Below are 16420 nucleotides of genomic sequence, written 5' to 3'. Positions count from 1 at the left end.
ACCCAAACTAGCGCATGCAGGAAAGTGTAGCCTGTAAAGTGTTAAAGGATATTTAAAGTGCTGAGATTTTTTTTTACAGAAAATGTTTTCACGAAATGCAACATTTAAAAAAATTGAAGTGGGAGCTTATTAAATAACAAGATGTCTACTTTATTAAAATAATACCAAAATATACATTTAACATTCTGATCCCTGTTATATGAATACAATGACATGTCATATTTAACATCTTTACATGAAAGCAAAATAATTCATAACCTTTAAAGCCTCCCTTTCTCTAAATGGGAACTACGTATTGATATTTTTCTCATTCCTCTCATTTTTTCCAGTTTTCTTCTTTTGATGATCACTTGTCACCATACATGTGGTTGTTTTAGGAAGGATGGAACTTCTTCATGGTCATTTTCTAATATAAACGGATTTACAAAAGACAGTGGTCACCACAGGACAAATCACTTGCAGTACATATGTTACCATGTAGTTCCTGTATTCTCCTCGGGTAACTGACTCAATGACACAGGCATTCACCCTTTTTTCCAACTTGCATTTCATCCTTTCAATTAAGTTTTGAAAAATATTAACTACATGTTTGCCTTAATTAAGAATATTGTGCTATTTTATGCTTTATATGAGAGATACTGTCTCCCTTAAAACCTTGGAATTTGTGTTGTTATTCAAGGATTGAATAATAAGATTAAGCCATAACATTTCAAAATTGAGAGAATATTTGAGCATAATGGACAAATTCCAGGTGAAAGAGGAGTGGGAATCTGAAGGTTATGGTTCATCTCTCTGAGGGTCCCTCCTTGGCTGGACTGGAGCAGGCTGGAGGATGTCCCTTCCTGCTTCCCAGACACTTCAGGATCACTCTGTGTTCCATTCAATAGCCTGCTCAAGAACTGATAACATTTTCCCAATTCAGGGAGCCAGGATTGAGTGACATGAACTCTGATACTCACAAATGCAACCGATAGGCTGGCAAAAGAAATGCTTTAAAGCTTCCCCAACCAGAATTAAGGACTAGCCTACTATCAAAAAACAATTTCTAAACACCATTACTCTGGAAGTGGCTTTACAATAAAACCTTAACCCATAACAATAAAAAAGTCCCTAATAATGTTCAACTAATTTGATACAACACAAGTATAAACTAAAGATTAAGTAAAGGAATATAATAATTTTTTACAGCAATGTATGTTCCAAAATTCTTTCACTTAAGATTCAACAATATATGAATCATATGCTAAAACTGATAATAGGTGTAATGAGATTTTTTTTGCATAAAATATCCTTTCAACGCATTTGCTATGCCCATTATATTCTCTAGTATTAGAAATTGGTAGAAAAGCAGAACCGAATAGAAAAGTAAATAAAGCTAACAGGATGACAAAGAATGATTGGGATGTGGAATTAGATTATTGGTAATTTACAAGCTTTACTTTTTCCAAGTTATCTATTTTCTTGTGTTTTTCTCTTTTGGTTCCCTCACCCTTGCCCAAGAGACAGGCTCAAAATCTTCCAAACCTTCTCTGTAACTGTTATGAGGAGATACATAACAACAGGAGGGGGGTTCATTCTTCCCTCTACATTTCCTTTCCTCCCTCTCCTAATGTAGCCGTCAATATCTACCCATCAACACTGCATGATGGCCTGATGGGGAAATTCACCATGGGGGGAATGACTAACACAAGTCTGAAAGCTGCCACTACATAGCTCAGCTCTAACATGCTGCAACACTTAACTCCCCGCTAACCTGCCATCCCTTAATTTTTTTTATTCCTTGACAGCAATAAATTATGAAGAAAACGCATTTTTCTTGCTAGCTGATATAATGGAAACACCATCAAATTTTGTACATGTCAAAAAAGAGCAATTGTTCCTTATGATGCAACATTGAGAAAATTGTTGTGTAAAATCCATCCCACCAAAAACGTGTAAGTTCTTTCTCTCATAGCATTTTACATCAATTCTCATGCCTAAATACAATTTATGATTTACAGTAATAAAAAGTACATTTGTGGTGTTCCATTAATTGATAAGAAAAAGGATGTAACTAGTTCAGGAATATCTGTATTTTGAACTGGAATTTCAGTATCCTGGAAACAGGTTCCTGTCGAATTTATGCAGTCGGTCGATAGTGGCAGGTAATGGAAAGATCCTCAAAGTTTACAGCGAAAATCCATCTCAATATTTTAGCCACCAACTGAAGACAAATGTTCAATCTTAATGGTTACAGCAATTTATAAATGTCTCATCTGTGATGTAAACAATATCATGGATGTGTCAGAGCAGAACGATAGTGATAAAATTGACAAATCGCTTACTGCTGCATTTTCTTCACAAAGCAAGAGGAATTTTTTTGTTAAGGTTTGAATACTGATGGGGTGAGATGAAGCAAAGGTAGGAGGAAGCTTAGTGGAGCATAAACAATGGCATATTGGGCCAAATGGATAGGTTCTGTGCTGTAAATACCTTGTAATAAAGAAGACTAATGTTTCAGACCAAGAGGTCCCTGTCTTGGTTTTGATGTTGCTGAGTTCATCACAGGGAAATGCAAGTCCTTTTTCATTGTAAGGTGGAACAGCAATAACAGTACAACAGCACTCAATGAAGCCTTTGTTGTCTCCTTAGAATTTAAAGCCACAGGATTTAGTTTTACCTCCAAACCATTAGCCTACTCGTGGTGCCGGCGATTTCGATTCTTCTTCATCTCCTGCACATGCTTCCACTTTCCAGCTCCTCTGTTCCTCTGTCTCCGTTTCTCCCGGTACCACAGCTGCTCGCAGTAGTCATCCACTGTGAAGCTGGCACTGCTCAACAGCTGCACATAATCCTTGTATCTCAGCCGAGACTCCGAGGCAAAATCCCTGCTTTTCCCCTCCTCATCCTCAGCCTTCTGTGCATTCTCCATCTGTTCGTTCTCTATCACTTTCAAATTTAGTTTAATGATTGTGTGAGTAAATGTTTGCTCTTGAGCTTTGCAGTAGTAAAGGCCAGCGTCTTTTCTTTGCACACTACGAATCAGAAGGCCGTGATCTGTTTTGATGATCCTTTCATCAGTTTTTATCTATGAGGTAAAAATTAAATAGGATATATATCATTCAATCATAGAATCACATAGCACAGAAGGAAGCTTTCAGCTAGCTCTATAACTTATACATTGATAAAACAATCCAAAACCAATGTTTAACAATTTAAACATTGAAATAAGTATTTCTTTAAAGATATTTAGCCAACAAATACAGCATTCATTTTGAAAAACATTAACAGTTATGGTGTATTAAAGAAGTCAATGACAAAATATAATGATCATAAACAAGGACAACCCAATAGGAAATACGTTTCATGTCCCATGCAAGAGACAATGGGGTAGAATTTCTATGGGTTTTCCTGATCACTCTTGGTTTGATCGAAGATTGACAGAAACACCAACCAAAACATATCAACCGTTTCTACCAAAGTCACAGCAGAGGAATGGGAGAATCCCAGCAGAAATTCCTGGCGGACATTAGTGAGAGTCTCGTGACCCTCCTCACTCCATCCTGGGATCTTGGTACATCCCAGTTGCTGAAACAACAGCTGTCATTTCCACAGCACCTCTAATATGAAAAATGTCCTTCGCTTCTTCAGGAATAGAAAACAGACATTGCAACACATCAATACTCATATCCCAATCAAGCGGCTGTAACTTTAAACCCCAGTCTTGGGAAATCACCTGAGCCTTTAGTTGGAACTCTCTAAAGCAATTAGAATTTGAATAATTTCTACTGCAATCATCTGGGTGCTAACCAATTATAAAACAGCACTGATAGCAATCATGAGAAAATTGTTGATGAATCCTCTCCTTTTGATCTAGCATTGAAAAGAAGATAAAAGTTGGTAGGTAAATATGGTGACAGGTTCAGATTTACAGGTTCAAAAATACTCAATGTTGGAGTTCCCAAAAAATTGCCTGAGAATTCCTGGATTCCTGATGTGACAGTGCAAGTTTGGTGGGGAGAGACTCAAGCCTGTCAAAAGTGGAGAGAGGAAGCTGACGCTGTAAATAATGACAAAACAATGGTGAGACTCCAGCCAGTAATAGGCAAGATATTCCAAGGTGTCCAGAAAATCCAGAGAAGGGGAAAAGTAACTGCCCAACTCCAATTATAAAAGGGCTACATGCACTTCAAGGGCTGAACAGAGTCTTGGAAAAGACCAAAGTGGTACACTGACATCGAGTATTTACCAGCGAAGGATTTTTAATTCATGACTGCAGGATTTCAGCTCTCATCAAAGTGTAAAATATTGATGTTGCAGAACAGAGCGATTTTCCCAGAAGGGTAGAAGTTGAAGTCCTACTGCAGAGGCTTGAGCACATAACCTAGGCTGATATTCCCAATACTGAGGGAGCGCCGCACTGTCAGAGGATCAGTAGAGGGAATGTCGCACTATCAGGGGGGCAGTAGACTCATAGGAGGCAATTCGGCCCATCGCATTCGCTCCGGTCAACAAAGATTTGACAACAATAACCTCATTTTCCAGTGCTTGGCCCATAGCCCTGGAGGCTGTGGCAACGCAAGTGAATATCTAAATATTTCTTAAATGAAAGTTTCTGACTCAACCACCCTTTCAGGCAGTGAGTTCCAGACTCCCACCACCTTCTGGGTGAAAAACATTCTCCTCAACTCCCCTCTTAGCCTTCTACCCCTTACCTTAAATCTATGCCCCCTGATTATTGACGCCTCTACTAATGGAAAAAGTGCTGTCCTATCCACCCTATCTATGCCGTTCATAATCTTATACATCTCTATCAGGTCCCCTCTCAACCTTCGCTGCTCCAAGGAAACAACCCCAGCCTATCCAATCTTTCCTCATAGCTCAGACCCTACAGCCCAGGCAGCATCCTGGTAAATCTCCTTTGCATCCTCCCCAGTGCAATCACATCCTTCCTATAATGTGGTGACCAGAACTGCACACAGTACTCCAGTTGTGGCCTAACCAGCATTTTATACAGTTCCAGCATAACCTCCCTGCTCTTGTATTCTATGCCTCGGCTAATAAAGGCAAGTATCCCATATGCCTTCTTAACCACCTTATCTACCTGCCCTGCTACCTTCAGGGATCTAAGGATATGCACACCAAGTTCCATCTGATCTTCAGTACTTTCCAGCGTCCTACCATTCATAGTGTAATCCCTTGCCTTGTTAGCCCTCCCCAAGTGCATTACCTCACACATTTCCGGGTTGAATTCCATTTGCCACTGCTCTGCCCACCTGACCAGCCCATTAATATCCTCCTGCAGTTTATGTCTATCCTCCTCACTATTTACCACCCTATCAATTTCTGTGTCATCCGTGAACTTCTTGATCATCCCCCCTACATTTAAGTCCAAATCATTTATGTACACCACAAACAGCAAGGGCCCCAGCACTGAGCCCTGTGGAACCCCACTGGAAACAAATTTCCAGTCACAGAAACATCCCTCTACCATCACCCTCTGCTTCCTGCCTCTCAGCCAATTTTGACCAATGTGCCACTTTGCCTTGGATCCCGTGGGCTCTCATTTTCTGCCATGAGGAACTTTATCAAAAGCCTTACTAAAATCTATGTTGACCACATCGAATGCATAACCCTCATCAACACTCCTGGTTACCTCCTCAAAAAATTCCATTAAATTTGTCAAACATGACCTTCCCTTGACAGCAGTGGGTGAGCGTGCGCTGTCAAGGACTACTGAAGAAGTTGGAGGGGTGATACTGAAGGAGCACTGTACTGTCAAGGGGCAGCACTGAGGGACTGCTGTACTGTTGGAAAGCAGTAACCAAGGGAGCACTGTACTGTCAGACAGGCAGTATTGAGTGCTGCACTGTTGGAGAAGCAGTAACCAACGGAGCGCTGCACTGTCAGAGGGTCAGTACTGAGGGAGCACAGCACTGTCAGAGAGTCAGTGCTGAAGGAATACTTCACTGACATAGGGTCAGCTATTGGGGGGGCATTTTGGTTGTTAAATGAAAGCTTTGCCCTCTCGATTGATGTCAAAGATCCCATAGCACTTTATGAAGAAGAGCAGGAATTCACTCAGTGTTTTAACCCACATTTATTCCCAATCTAACAGAATGGTTGGATTATGGAATGGTTACAGCACAGAAGGAGGCCATTCAGCCCATTGTGTCTATGCTGGCTCTCTGAAGGAACAATTCACCTAGTGCCATTCTGCCACCTTCTCCTCGTAGGGAAATCTAGAACTAAGGGACACAGTTTAAAAGCAAGAGATCTCCCATTTAGGACAGAGATGAGGAGGAATTCCTTCTCTCAGAGGGTGGTCAGCCTTTGGAATCCTCCTCCCCAAAGAACAGCAGAGGATATGTGTTATTCATTATATTTAAAGCTGAGATTTTTGATCTACAAGGTGGGATCAAGGGTTATGGGGGCAGGCAAGGAAGTGAAGTTGAGGCCATGATCAGATCAGCCATGATCTTATTGAACGGTGGAGCAGGCTCAAGGGGCTGAGTGCTTTACTCCTGTTCTTAATTCCTGCGATATGATCTTATTGTCTTATCAAAGAAGCCACAGAAATGTAAGTTTGTTCACTCATTTGGAGTTCAGTATTTCAGGTTCAATATTTTAAGTCAGGTTTTTGAGCAGCAGCAGCATCACCTTCGTGTGAAACAGATTATTCCGCATCTGTCACCTTTGCATTCTCTCAACTGGATTGCCAAAGTGTGGGCACATTCATGAAATGAACTCGCACTCAATGAAGTTATTTCTACTCGAAACAAGATGAAGATTGGGAAAAAATCTTTGAATTTAGACCTTTTATAAACACCTGAGAAAGAACAGGAGAGAGGAATTTTCAGCCCAGGGGTGAATAGTTACTATTCTGACTCCCTATAACAACTGATCACACATAAATTCTATGAAATTACTGCAATAAATAGCTAAGTCTGTTAGTCTTTCCAACTGGTATTTAACCTGAGTTCTTCCAGTTGTGAAAAGCTCAATTTATAATGTTCCATCCTATGATTGTGTGTAGCAGTAGTGAATATGGCATTACACAACATATCAAACAAAGTTGTTTTTATTCTGTTATAAAATTGTAACGAGCTTCCTCTCATCTCAGCATCCTGCATTGTCAGGAGACAATTATCCAACTGATTAATTAAAAACAACATTTGGTTCAAAAGTCAACTCTTCAATCATGTTTTCCGGCTATAACATTATTAATATTGGGATAATTGCTCACTTGGGATTAAATATATTTAAAAGCAACTAAGGAACATAAATCATATTCTTAAAAGAAGTCAGTGACAAGTTACCTTTGTGTATTTTATTGAGCTCCACATTCTGAACTCACACGCTGGTAATATATTTCAATTTAGTTATATAGTTTTATATTGTAATTTCATAATAACGGTGAATGGTTTGCAGCCATGGCTCAGTGGGTGACACTCTCACCTCTGAGGCAGAAGGTTGTGGGTTCAAGTCCCCCTCCCGGACTTGAGCACAAAAAATTAAAGTTGCCATTGTAGCACTGAGGGAGTGCCACATTGTTGGAGGTGCCATATTTCAGGTGAAGCATTAAGCCAAGTTCCTTTCTACACTCTCAGGTGGATGTAAAGGATCCTATGGCATTATTTTGAAGACTAGGGGATTTCTCCCTGATTTTCTGGCATATGTTTTCCCCTCAGTCAACATCATAAAAGAACAGGTTGTCTGGTATTGCTGTTTGCAGGAGTTTGCCGTGTGCAAATTGGCTAATACATTTCTTACATGACAAAAGTGACTATACTTTGAAAGTATTCCATTGGCTGTAGCTTTAGGAAATCCAGAAATTGTGAAAATCTCGATAGAAATGCAAACCTTTCTTCTGTTATCAATTGTCAAAGTATTAGACCACTGGAGGTATATTAGCTAGGGTAGCTGCACAATTGGAACAGGGCTCTTAATGTGAAATTATCCACCACAAATGATGTACCATCTGAAATTGTCCTGTTCTTTTAATGTCTCACTCATGGCCACTCCTGGCTGCTGTTCACAGACATCGACGCTGCTGTACAGTGTGGGTAGGAAAAGTGCTGAGATTAGGAATTTTCATGATCAGACTAAACTGGCTTTTTGAGTTTATGGGAGATGGGAGCGATTGGGTAGAGAATAAATGGGAATTAAAATGTGAATTAACGGGTCAGAAAAAGAGTGCCTCTGTGAATGGTGTGGGGTGGAGAGGGTGTGGGGAGGTTGGGGGAACGGTATTACTAAATATTTTTAAAACAATTAGCATTCAATAAAAACAATCAAGTTTAACTAACAACTGCTCTGCAAGAAAGGAAGGAAAATCTTTGCAATTTTTACCAGAATCTTTTACAACTCTCCTGTGTGCAGTTCCGAATAAACCTGTATTTGATTAATATAGAATAAGAATAAGTAATTATAATGAGTAAAGCACAGATGTGTTTCATAGCGTACAAAACCCAGATTTCTCAGTCACACAAGATAGCTGACATGCTGAATAATTAATAACTTGCTCTTTCTGAGACTGGAAACTGGCCACTGGGAACATCAACTAGAGGTCAAGAATGAAGGTTCCCCAAACCATAAGATAACACACTGAGTGTGTGTACAAGGTAAAACACACAGAGTGATGGCACCAGGTTAGGTCACTGCCTAATGCCCCTTTCTAATGGTCTGTTGGAGAGTTCCTTCAATACAAATTAATCATCATGTCATTTCCCCCTTTCCATGGCTAAAATGATTCAGCTGTCTGGTGTGAACACAGTGACATCAAAGCATACTTCACTCCCACAATCAGCATGTGAAGGACTTAATCGACAGAACCTTTAACAGAAGCTGACAGTGTGGGATCCATTTATATAAACACTTCTGTGGACTTGTGCTCACTGTGGCAATTTCTGAAACAGTGAGCTCAGTATACTTAGCAAATTCCTGTCCGATCTCGTATGGTCACCTTTAAAACTGTGTTTATCACTTAATGTGCTTGAATTAGAGGTAATTAGCCAAAAGGTGAAAGTTTATAAAGCTGTGTTAGAAACAGATATACAACAGTATAACACTGTGAATCATATGTCGCCGAATGATATATTTACACACAAGTGTCATCTCTGACATGCCTATAATGTAAAGCAGAACTGTACCTATGCAAAACAGAAAGACTTGCACTTAAATAGCACCTTTCACGACCCCAGGAAGTCCCAAAGCACCTTATAGCCAAGAATGTGCTTTTAAAGTGTAGTCACTGTTGTAAAACCCCAGATAATTTGCACACAGCAAGCTCCCAGAAGAACAGCAACGTGATAATGACCCGATACTCTATTTTAATGATGTTAGTTGAGGAATAAATATTGGCCAGGACACAAGGAAGGATTACTCCAGCTCTTCTTCAAAATAGTATCACTGGATCATGTTAATGCCCTTTCCAAAGGACAGCACTTCTGACATGCAGTTCTCTCTCAGTGCTACACTAGAGTGTCAACTGGGATTATTTGCTCAATATTATGGAGTGGGATTTGAACCCAGAACCTCAGTTGCAGTACCAATAATTAGTACCCTTTATGAAGAATACATGCACACTTTTTCTCCCCAAATTACTGTGAAACACATTTTAATTATTACCTACACAGAGATACCATGGCCCCAATATTTGCTAAAGTGTGTATTCAGAACTTTAACCCTCTTTACCTTTTTCTAAAACCAAAGCTAAATACGTCAGGAGAATTTTCTCCCCGTCCGGCAGGCTGGGCGGGCGCAGAGCCATTTTACGTGGGCGGGCCAATTAAGGCGTGACATGCACCCGGAAGCGGTCAGTGATAGGCTGTGCAGGTGGGGGGAGGTGGGAGAGTTGGGGCCTGTGCATGAAAGAGCGCAGAAATCCCGTTCAGGCACAGGGCTGCCTCAGGGAGTTTACAAAAAGTCATAAAAATGTGAAAAATAAAAAAGTAAAATTATTCAGACATGTCGCCTCATGGGACACTGTCACACAAGGTGGGACATGTTTATGAATTTACATGAAACATTTTATTAAATGAATAAACGCTTCATGAAACCTCATTCCGCCCGTGGTTGAGGTTCCATGAAAAATGCAAAGGCCGCTTTGGCTCTTCGCCTACCCGCCAACCTTAAGGTTAGATGGGCAGCCCTGGCAAGTGCCTCAATTAGTTGGTTAATGGCCTTAATAGGCCTTTGACAGTTCGGCAGGTGCGCAGTCGACTCCAGTGCACCCCCGCCGAACTGAAGATCGGAATGAGGCGAAGTGTCATTGGGACGCACGCCCGATGTCACCGTGCGTCACATTACACACATCAGCGTGCGGGGCCTGCATGCTAAACGGAAGTTTCAGGCCCAGATGCTGGAAATCTGAAACCAAAACAGAAAATACCGGAAATAGTAAGCAGGTCATTGCAGCATCTATGGAGGGAGAAAAACCGAGTTAATGAACCTTTCTTCAGAAGAAAGGTCCTTGACTTTGAGCCCACAGTCCTTCGGCCAATCAGAGGCAAACCTAGACTCAATGCAAAAAAATACAAATCACTGGAAAATGGCATTTCCAGGTTTAGGAATTGATGTCGAAACTTCCAGCAATCTTCAAGCTCTAAGCTGCCTCTCTTTGCGCTCCAGCTTCATCTGATCTTGGCAATAAGCCTACAGTATATTGCTTAATTTAACTTATCCCTTACTCACTGAGAGTGTAGATTCCAGTAATTTAGTGCCATAATTGGCCCCACATAGCAATGTTCAAGTCAGCTGCACGGGATTTGAGCAGGTGAATTGGAGGAAAGGCCAAATCTCAATCTCAAATTTCAGTGGATTTTTTTGAGGCCAGAATGCCAACAATAATATCTTTCATCCAAGGCACAGAAACCAGTGCCCAGGCCCCAAAATGGTGCAGGATTCTGAGAGCACAGTGACTGTCAGAGCTGTCAAATCCTGGAAGGCGATTTTAAGATAAAAGCTTTAAACCTGACCTATTGCCTCATACAGAACTGAAACATGGCGAAAAGCCGCACATAGGGGATTATCAGGGATGGGGCTATGTGGCTTCAATTCACTCTTCTATCTTCCCTTTTATCCTTTCGCTTTTCCATCCTTCTCATCTCCTCCAGTTTACCTTTATTTTTCTCACTTTCTTAAAAAGCTTGCCTGGCTCTGAAATTCATCAGTGTTTCTAACGGCACAATTTGACTCACTATTTTGAAGTTGTCATAGCAACATCAACTCATATTTATATAGCACCTTTAATGTAGTAAAACGTCCCAAGAAGCTTCACAAAAGTGTTACCAAACATTTGACATGGAACTTTTAAGACAGATGATGATCAGGTGTAGGTTTTAAGGAACATCTTCAAAGAGGTAAAGAGAGATCAGAAATTGAGAGGTTTAGGAAGGGGATCCCAGGTCTCAGGGACTTGGCTGCTGAAAGCACAGCCAGAACAATAAAATCGCAGATGCTCGAGGCCAGACTTGGAGAGGTGCAGAGATCTCGTAGGGTTGTGGGGCTGGAGTTACAGAGATAAGGAGGGGTCAGGCTATGGAGGAATTTGAAAAGAAGGTTGAAGTTTTAAAATTGAGGTGTTATTTTAACCAGGAGCCAATATAGTCAGAGAGCACAGGGTGAACACAATTTGATGCAAGTTAGGACAATCGCAGCATCACTGCCACACTGACTATTCAAATAATCAACACAAATTTTAAAAATTCAAATGCCTGGGAAAACTATTACAGAGTCACTCAATGAGAATAGATTAAAGCAAGTATTGACATCATTCAATAAAAGCAGGGTCATTCTAACCTCAGACAGACACTACCAAATACAGAGTAAGCAAATGCCAACTCCTGGAGTGTGAACAGTGTGACAAATGTCATTCTCTTAAAGCAACACTAAAGAACACTGACTTCCATTAGTCTCCAAATAACTGAACAACAGAAAAGGTCTTCTAACCCATCAGGGTTGCAAAGAGATGAATACATTTGAGTCCATGAAAATAACACAAAGAAGAAAGTTGATATTTGCTTTGTGTGTTATTGTTGCAAAGGGTTCAAAGGTTCCTGAGGTGGAAATGAGGGTAAACAAACCAAATAGTGGGGGGTGGGAGGTTGAGGATTCTTTACTGTGAACATTTAAAGCTTAAAAATGCCTTTGCCCCAGGGCAATCCAAAATATTAAGCATGTAATTAAAGAATCCTGCTGTGTTCAGGATGCCACTTAACACTGTAAATAGCTGAATATCAAGCATATGTAAGCAAAAGCCATCCTGGTTAGTTTTATGCTGTACAGGGAACCACAGGTCCTACTGGTTTACCAGCTGATCCGCTGAAAAGCTTTATTTCACAAGAGATCCTGCTTATTCCCAAGAGTCTGTTAGATAGGAAACAGTATGCAAATATTAGACCTAAAGGTAAAGGGCAAACAATCTCCTGCTGGGCCAATTGCTTCCAGGGAAGTTTTCTGTTTTCCTTTTCCCTCACCCCTTCCTTTTGGGAATCATTAACAGGTCCCAGCGGCCACATTACATTGATGCCCAATCATTCGCATAGGTCTCCCTATATTGTCACAACATTTACACTTGGGATGCAAGTATGTGAAGCTTTAGTAGGCTCCAACAAGGCTTTGTCTTAAATGAGGAATAGTAACATGTACTTACAAAAGTTGTAAATTACCCCTGTTATTTTTTTAATACTTGGTGAACTGTGTTATTTAAGGTGAGCATTGTCAGTTCTGGGCAGTGGAACCTTTTGCTTCTAGTTTGTATATCAACCCGAGCCAAGTCTGGTTGAGCAGATACACTTCCCTCCTTTGTCCCAAAGTGCCTAATTCCCAGATGCACCTTCCTCATGGCCTCAGGGGGAAACCAACAATTTGATGCTTTGGTTGGCAAATTACAGTTTTACGCTGTAGACTATTAAAGCAAACACACTTTTAATCCAATTTCTCTAATATTAACCAAACTCATATCTATGACTGAGATAAAAGCAAAATACTGCAGATGCTGGAAATCTGAAACAAAAACAAAAACAAAAATAGCTGGAAAAACTCAGCAGGTCTGACAGCATCTGTGGAGAGGAAGATAGAGTGAATGTTTCGAGTCCGTATGACTCTTCGTCAGAACTAAAGAGAAATAGAAATGTGGTGAAATATAAACTGTTTGAGGGGGGTGGGACAGGTGGAGCTGGATAGAGGGCCAGTGATAGGTGGAGGCAAAGGAGAGATTGCCAAAGATGTCATAGACAAAAGGACAAAGGGGTGGTGACGGTGGTGGTCCTTTTGTCTATGACATCTTTGGCAATCTCTCCTTTGCCTCCACCTATCACTGGCCCTCTATCCAGCTCCACCTGTCCCACCCCTCTCAAACAGCTTATATTTCACCACATTTCTATTTCTCTTTAGTTCTGACGAAGAGTCATACGGACTCGAAACGTTAACTCTATCTTCCTCTCCACAGATGCTGTCAGACCTGCTGAGTTTTTCCAGATATTTTTGTTTTTGTTTCATATCTATGACTGAGTGGTTAGTGTTCTAAATCATTGCAAACCTTGTACTCCCTACATTCTATCGAGTTAATGATCACAGTGCAGCCATGGTATGACATTCTAGATTTAACGACATTATATTTCTACACTTTGCATCATGTGGAGGATTTTTTCTTGATCATAGCGTTAAGTGATGGAAAACTAAACAATTCTAAGTCAGATAGTGCTTCATTCAACAACACGCTCCAATTCTAATTTCCCTTATGACAACAATTTCAGAATTTGATTTTCCATTAAATAAATCACCAGGAAATGAAGGGGTGTGGTGGGGAGAAGGGAATGAGGGGATTTCTCAAATTGTGTACACTGACCCCCTCCATCCATTGCTCAGATCCACACACCCATAAGCTCTGAACAGGGAGAAGGGTCTCACAAAATGTACCCTCCTGTGTCTCAGTACACAGTTTGTTTCACATTCACCTTTTAACGTGACATACGGTGATGGATGGTTTTGCACTGACACTACTCTTTCTTTCTCCTTGCCTTAAGTTGATTCGGATAGTTTTGTAATAAGTTCAACCAGTAGCTATGAAAGTTGGAATGAAATGGAATATCACTAGTAATTGAATTTAAGCTCCTAAATAGTAAAATCTGAATCTGCCACAAATAAACAATTTAATGAGTGCCTGGATATTTAACTATAAATCATATCCCCAGGGGGCTCAGTACTGAGAGTTAGAAGGCTTTTGTGATTTCATTAAACATGTGTTTGCATTTCAGTTGAAATTATTAAATCTATGGTCTGAATTTTTGTGCAATGGAGAGACTCGCTGTCTTTACAAAAATGGCACTGTAGCCCCGAATCTGCAAATGTAGCCACGGAACCCAGCCCCTAGCAGTTTCACATGGGTCAAACTTTGTACATGTTAAAATGCAGCTGCCTTCAGCCTGATCTGATTTCCACAAAGAAGGAGTAGGAAATACGACCTGTGCACATTAGACCTGGTAGGGGAAGGTGCAAACTTAATGGAGTTCTTTGAAGTGGTAGGGTACACCTTTTGGATACATAGGATATGCTTTTGAATACGGTCCTGGAACACCTTTCAGGAGGTCAGGTACCTTCTGGGGAAGGCACGGTTCCCTTTGGGGGAGGTCAAATGCCCTTCTGGGATCGCTAAAAGTATATATGAATGTGGGCAAAAATTGGGTAAGCTCATTGGAACTGTCAAAGGGAGCTGTCAAGCTATTCAAATCTTCTGCCCTTTAAGTATTTGAAAAAACTGAGTGCAGTGTTGAAAAAAAAATCAATGCTTGCTATTTCACTCTGACTGTTAACATAAGCCTGAGGGTTACTATTAGAGGATGAGTGTTGCATGACTGATTTCACAACTTATCATTGTCACAGTGAGGTCCTGTCAGTTCACAGTTTGATTGACAGCTCCAAGTATCCGTAAAGACTTTGGCTGGGATTTTCCAGCTCCGTTGTGGCAGGACCCGCCACGGGAGATTTGGTGGCTCAGCCAAAAGTACATTGATTTTCGGCAGGACCAGATGATCCGGTGGGAAATCCGACCGTTTGAATTGGTTCTATGACTATAAATGTTTGTTCTTATAAGAGATTAAAGGAAGTTAAATGTAGTGAATGGGATTTTATCAATGAGAGTGTCTTTTTTTAAGTACTGAATTCATTGATAGACACATAAGAACTTTAGTTAATCTCAGTACGGGTCCTGAGGTCTGCCCATGGACACTGGGTGAGTTGACATGGAGAATGTAGGGGCAAAGGGTGGTGGGGTGGGTGCCTGGATTGGGATGGGTTGGCACTAAGTTAGCATAGGGGCTGTTAAGGGCCATGGGGGTTGGGTGGAAGGATGTAGGTTTGTATGGAGGGTATGGAAGATCAAGAAGGTGTGTGGGGGCATGAGATGGCATGGGTTGTCATGGATGCAGCATGGGTAGTGTGCTGGGAGGGGGCGGTGAGGGGTGTGAGGGGTGAGTGCTGGAGGGCTGTTTTTTTGCTTCATTCTTGTTTTTTACAGCTTGGATAAAATGCAAGAAGGCCGAGGTAGACCTTTCACCCAGCCTGATCCTGCACCCAAAAGCCCCTGTGGCTGCCTTCGAAATCTTCATGGAGACGGCAGGTACGAGTTCCATAAACGCTGTTCCACCTGTCCCCCCACCACCCACCGCCCCCCACCCGTCCCCCCACCAACCCCTCCCACCCAACCCGTCCCCCAACCAACCCCCCCCCCCCAACCCGTCCCCCTACCACCACCTCCCCCCCCCAACCCCGCGCCCCCCCCCCCCACCTTTCACATCATAACGAAAATCCCAACATCTGGGGCACTTTTTCAGGAGTCAGGTTTGCAGAGCTGGGAGTTCTCCTGATGCTGTGCACCTGATACAAGAGCAAAAATTCAGGGCTACATTTGAGAAACTTTCTTTACCTCAACAAACAACTCTACATTTCAAAGAAAAACCGAAGCTGTGGGATGTGTTTTTATTCATAAACTTTTCATATCAAATGGCAGCAGGACCAAAATTCACAATTATAGGTCATCCATTGTCAACAAATCACCCCACAAGAAATAGTGTCATGTAACCAAATTTTATTCACTCAGTGATAGCTTAATTAAGATTTCTTATACTGTGACCAGTTGATAAAGGACAATGTCACCTTGCTGGGTCAGTGTGGAGCTGCTTTGGTTAATCTTACCAGTTGTTAATTGTCCCTTGAGGGTAGTGTTGAGGATAGTGACAGACCCATTCTGACCAGCTCCTCTCAGCAGCTTCCTTTCCTAAGCAGGTTAAGTAATGCCTTCCTTGTTTAGGAGTTTATATAGTAAAGTGGTGCAGTCACAATACTTCACAAACAAGTTAATAAAAACACAACCCACTTGAAATTCACAAACTTCAGGGCATTTGACATTCAACTGAGAAAATAACAGCTTCATACACTG

At 41.2% G+C, this 16420-nt stretch overlaps 1 protein-coding gene across 2 annotated transcripts in view; it reads right to left on the bottom strand.

The window, feature by feature from the left end:
- Window positions 1–129: 129 nt before the first annotated feature.
- sema3d (sema domain, immunoglobulin domain (Ig), short basic domain, secreted, (semaphorin) 3D) overlaps window positions 130–16420 on the bottom strand; it is a 360181-nt gene continuing 343890 nt past the window's right edge. For both annotated transcript variants that reach the window (XM_041202541.1, XM_041202540.1), the window contains one exon: window positions 130–3067. In XM_041202541.1, the coding sequence (XP_041058475.1) occupies window positions 2675–3067 (393 nt within the window). In that variant the 3' untranslated portion in view covers window positions 130–2674. The remainder of the gene's footprint in view (window positions 3068–16420) is intronic.

This window comes from Carcharodon carcharias, chromosome 13 (genome assembly GCF_017639515.1).
Source record: "Carcharodon carcharias isolate sCarCar2 chromosome 13, sCarCar2.pri, whole genome shotgun sequence".
Lineage (NCBI taxonomy): Eukaryota > Metazoa > Chordata > Chondrichthyes > Lamniformes > Lamnidae > Carcharodon > Carcharodon carcharias.
The sequence above is the reverse complement of the archived record's forward strand: the minus strand, read 5'-3'. Positions and strand labels throughout refer to the sequence as shown.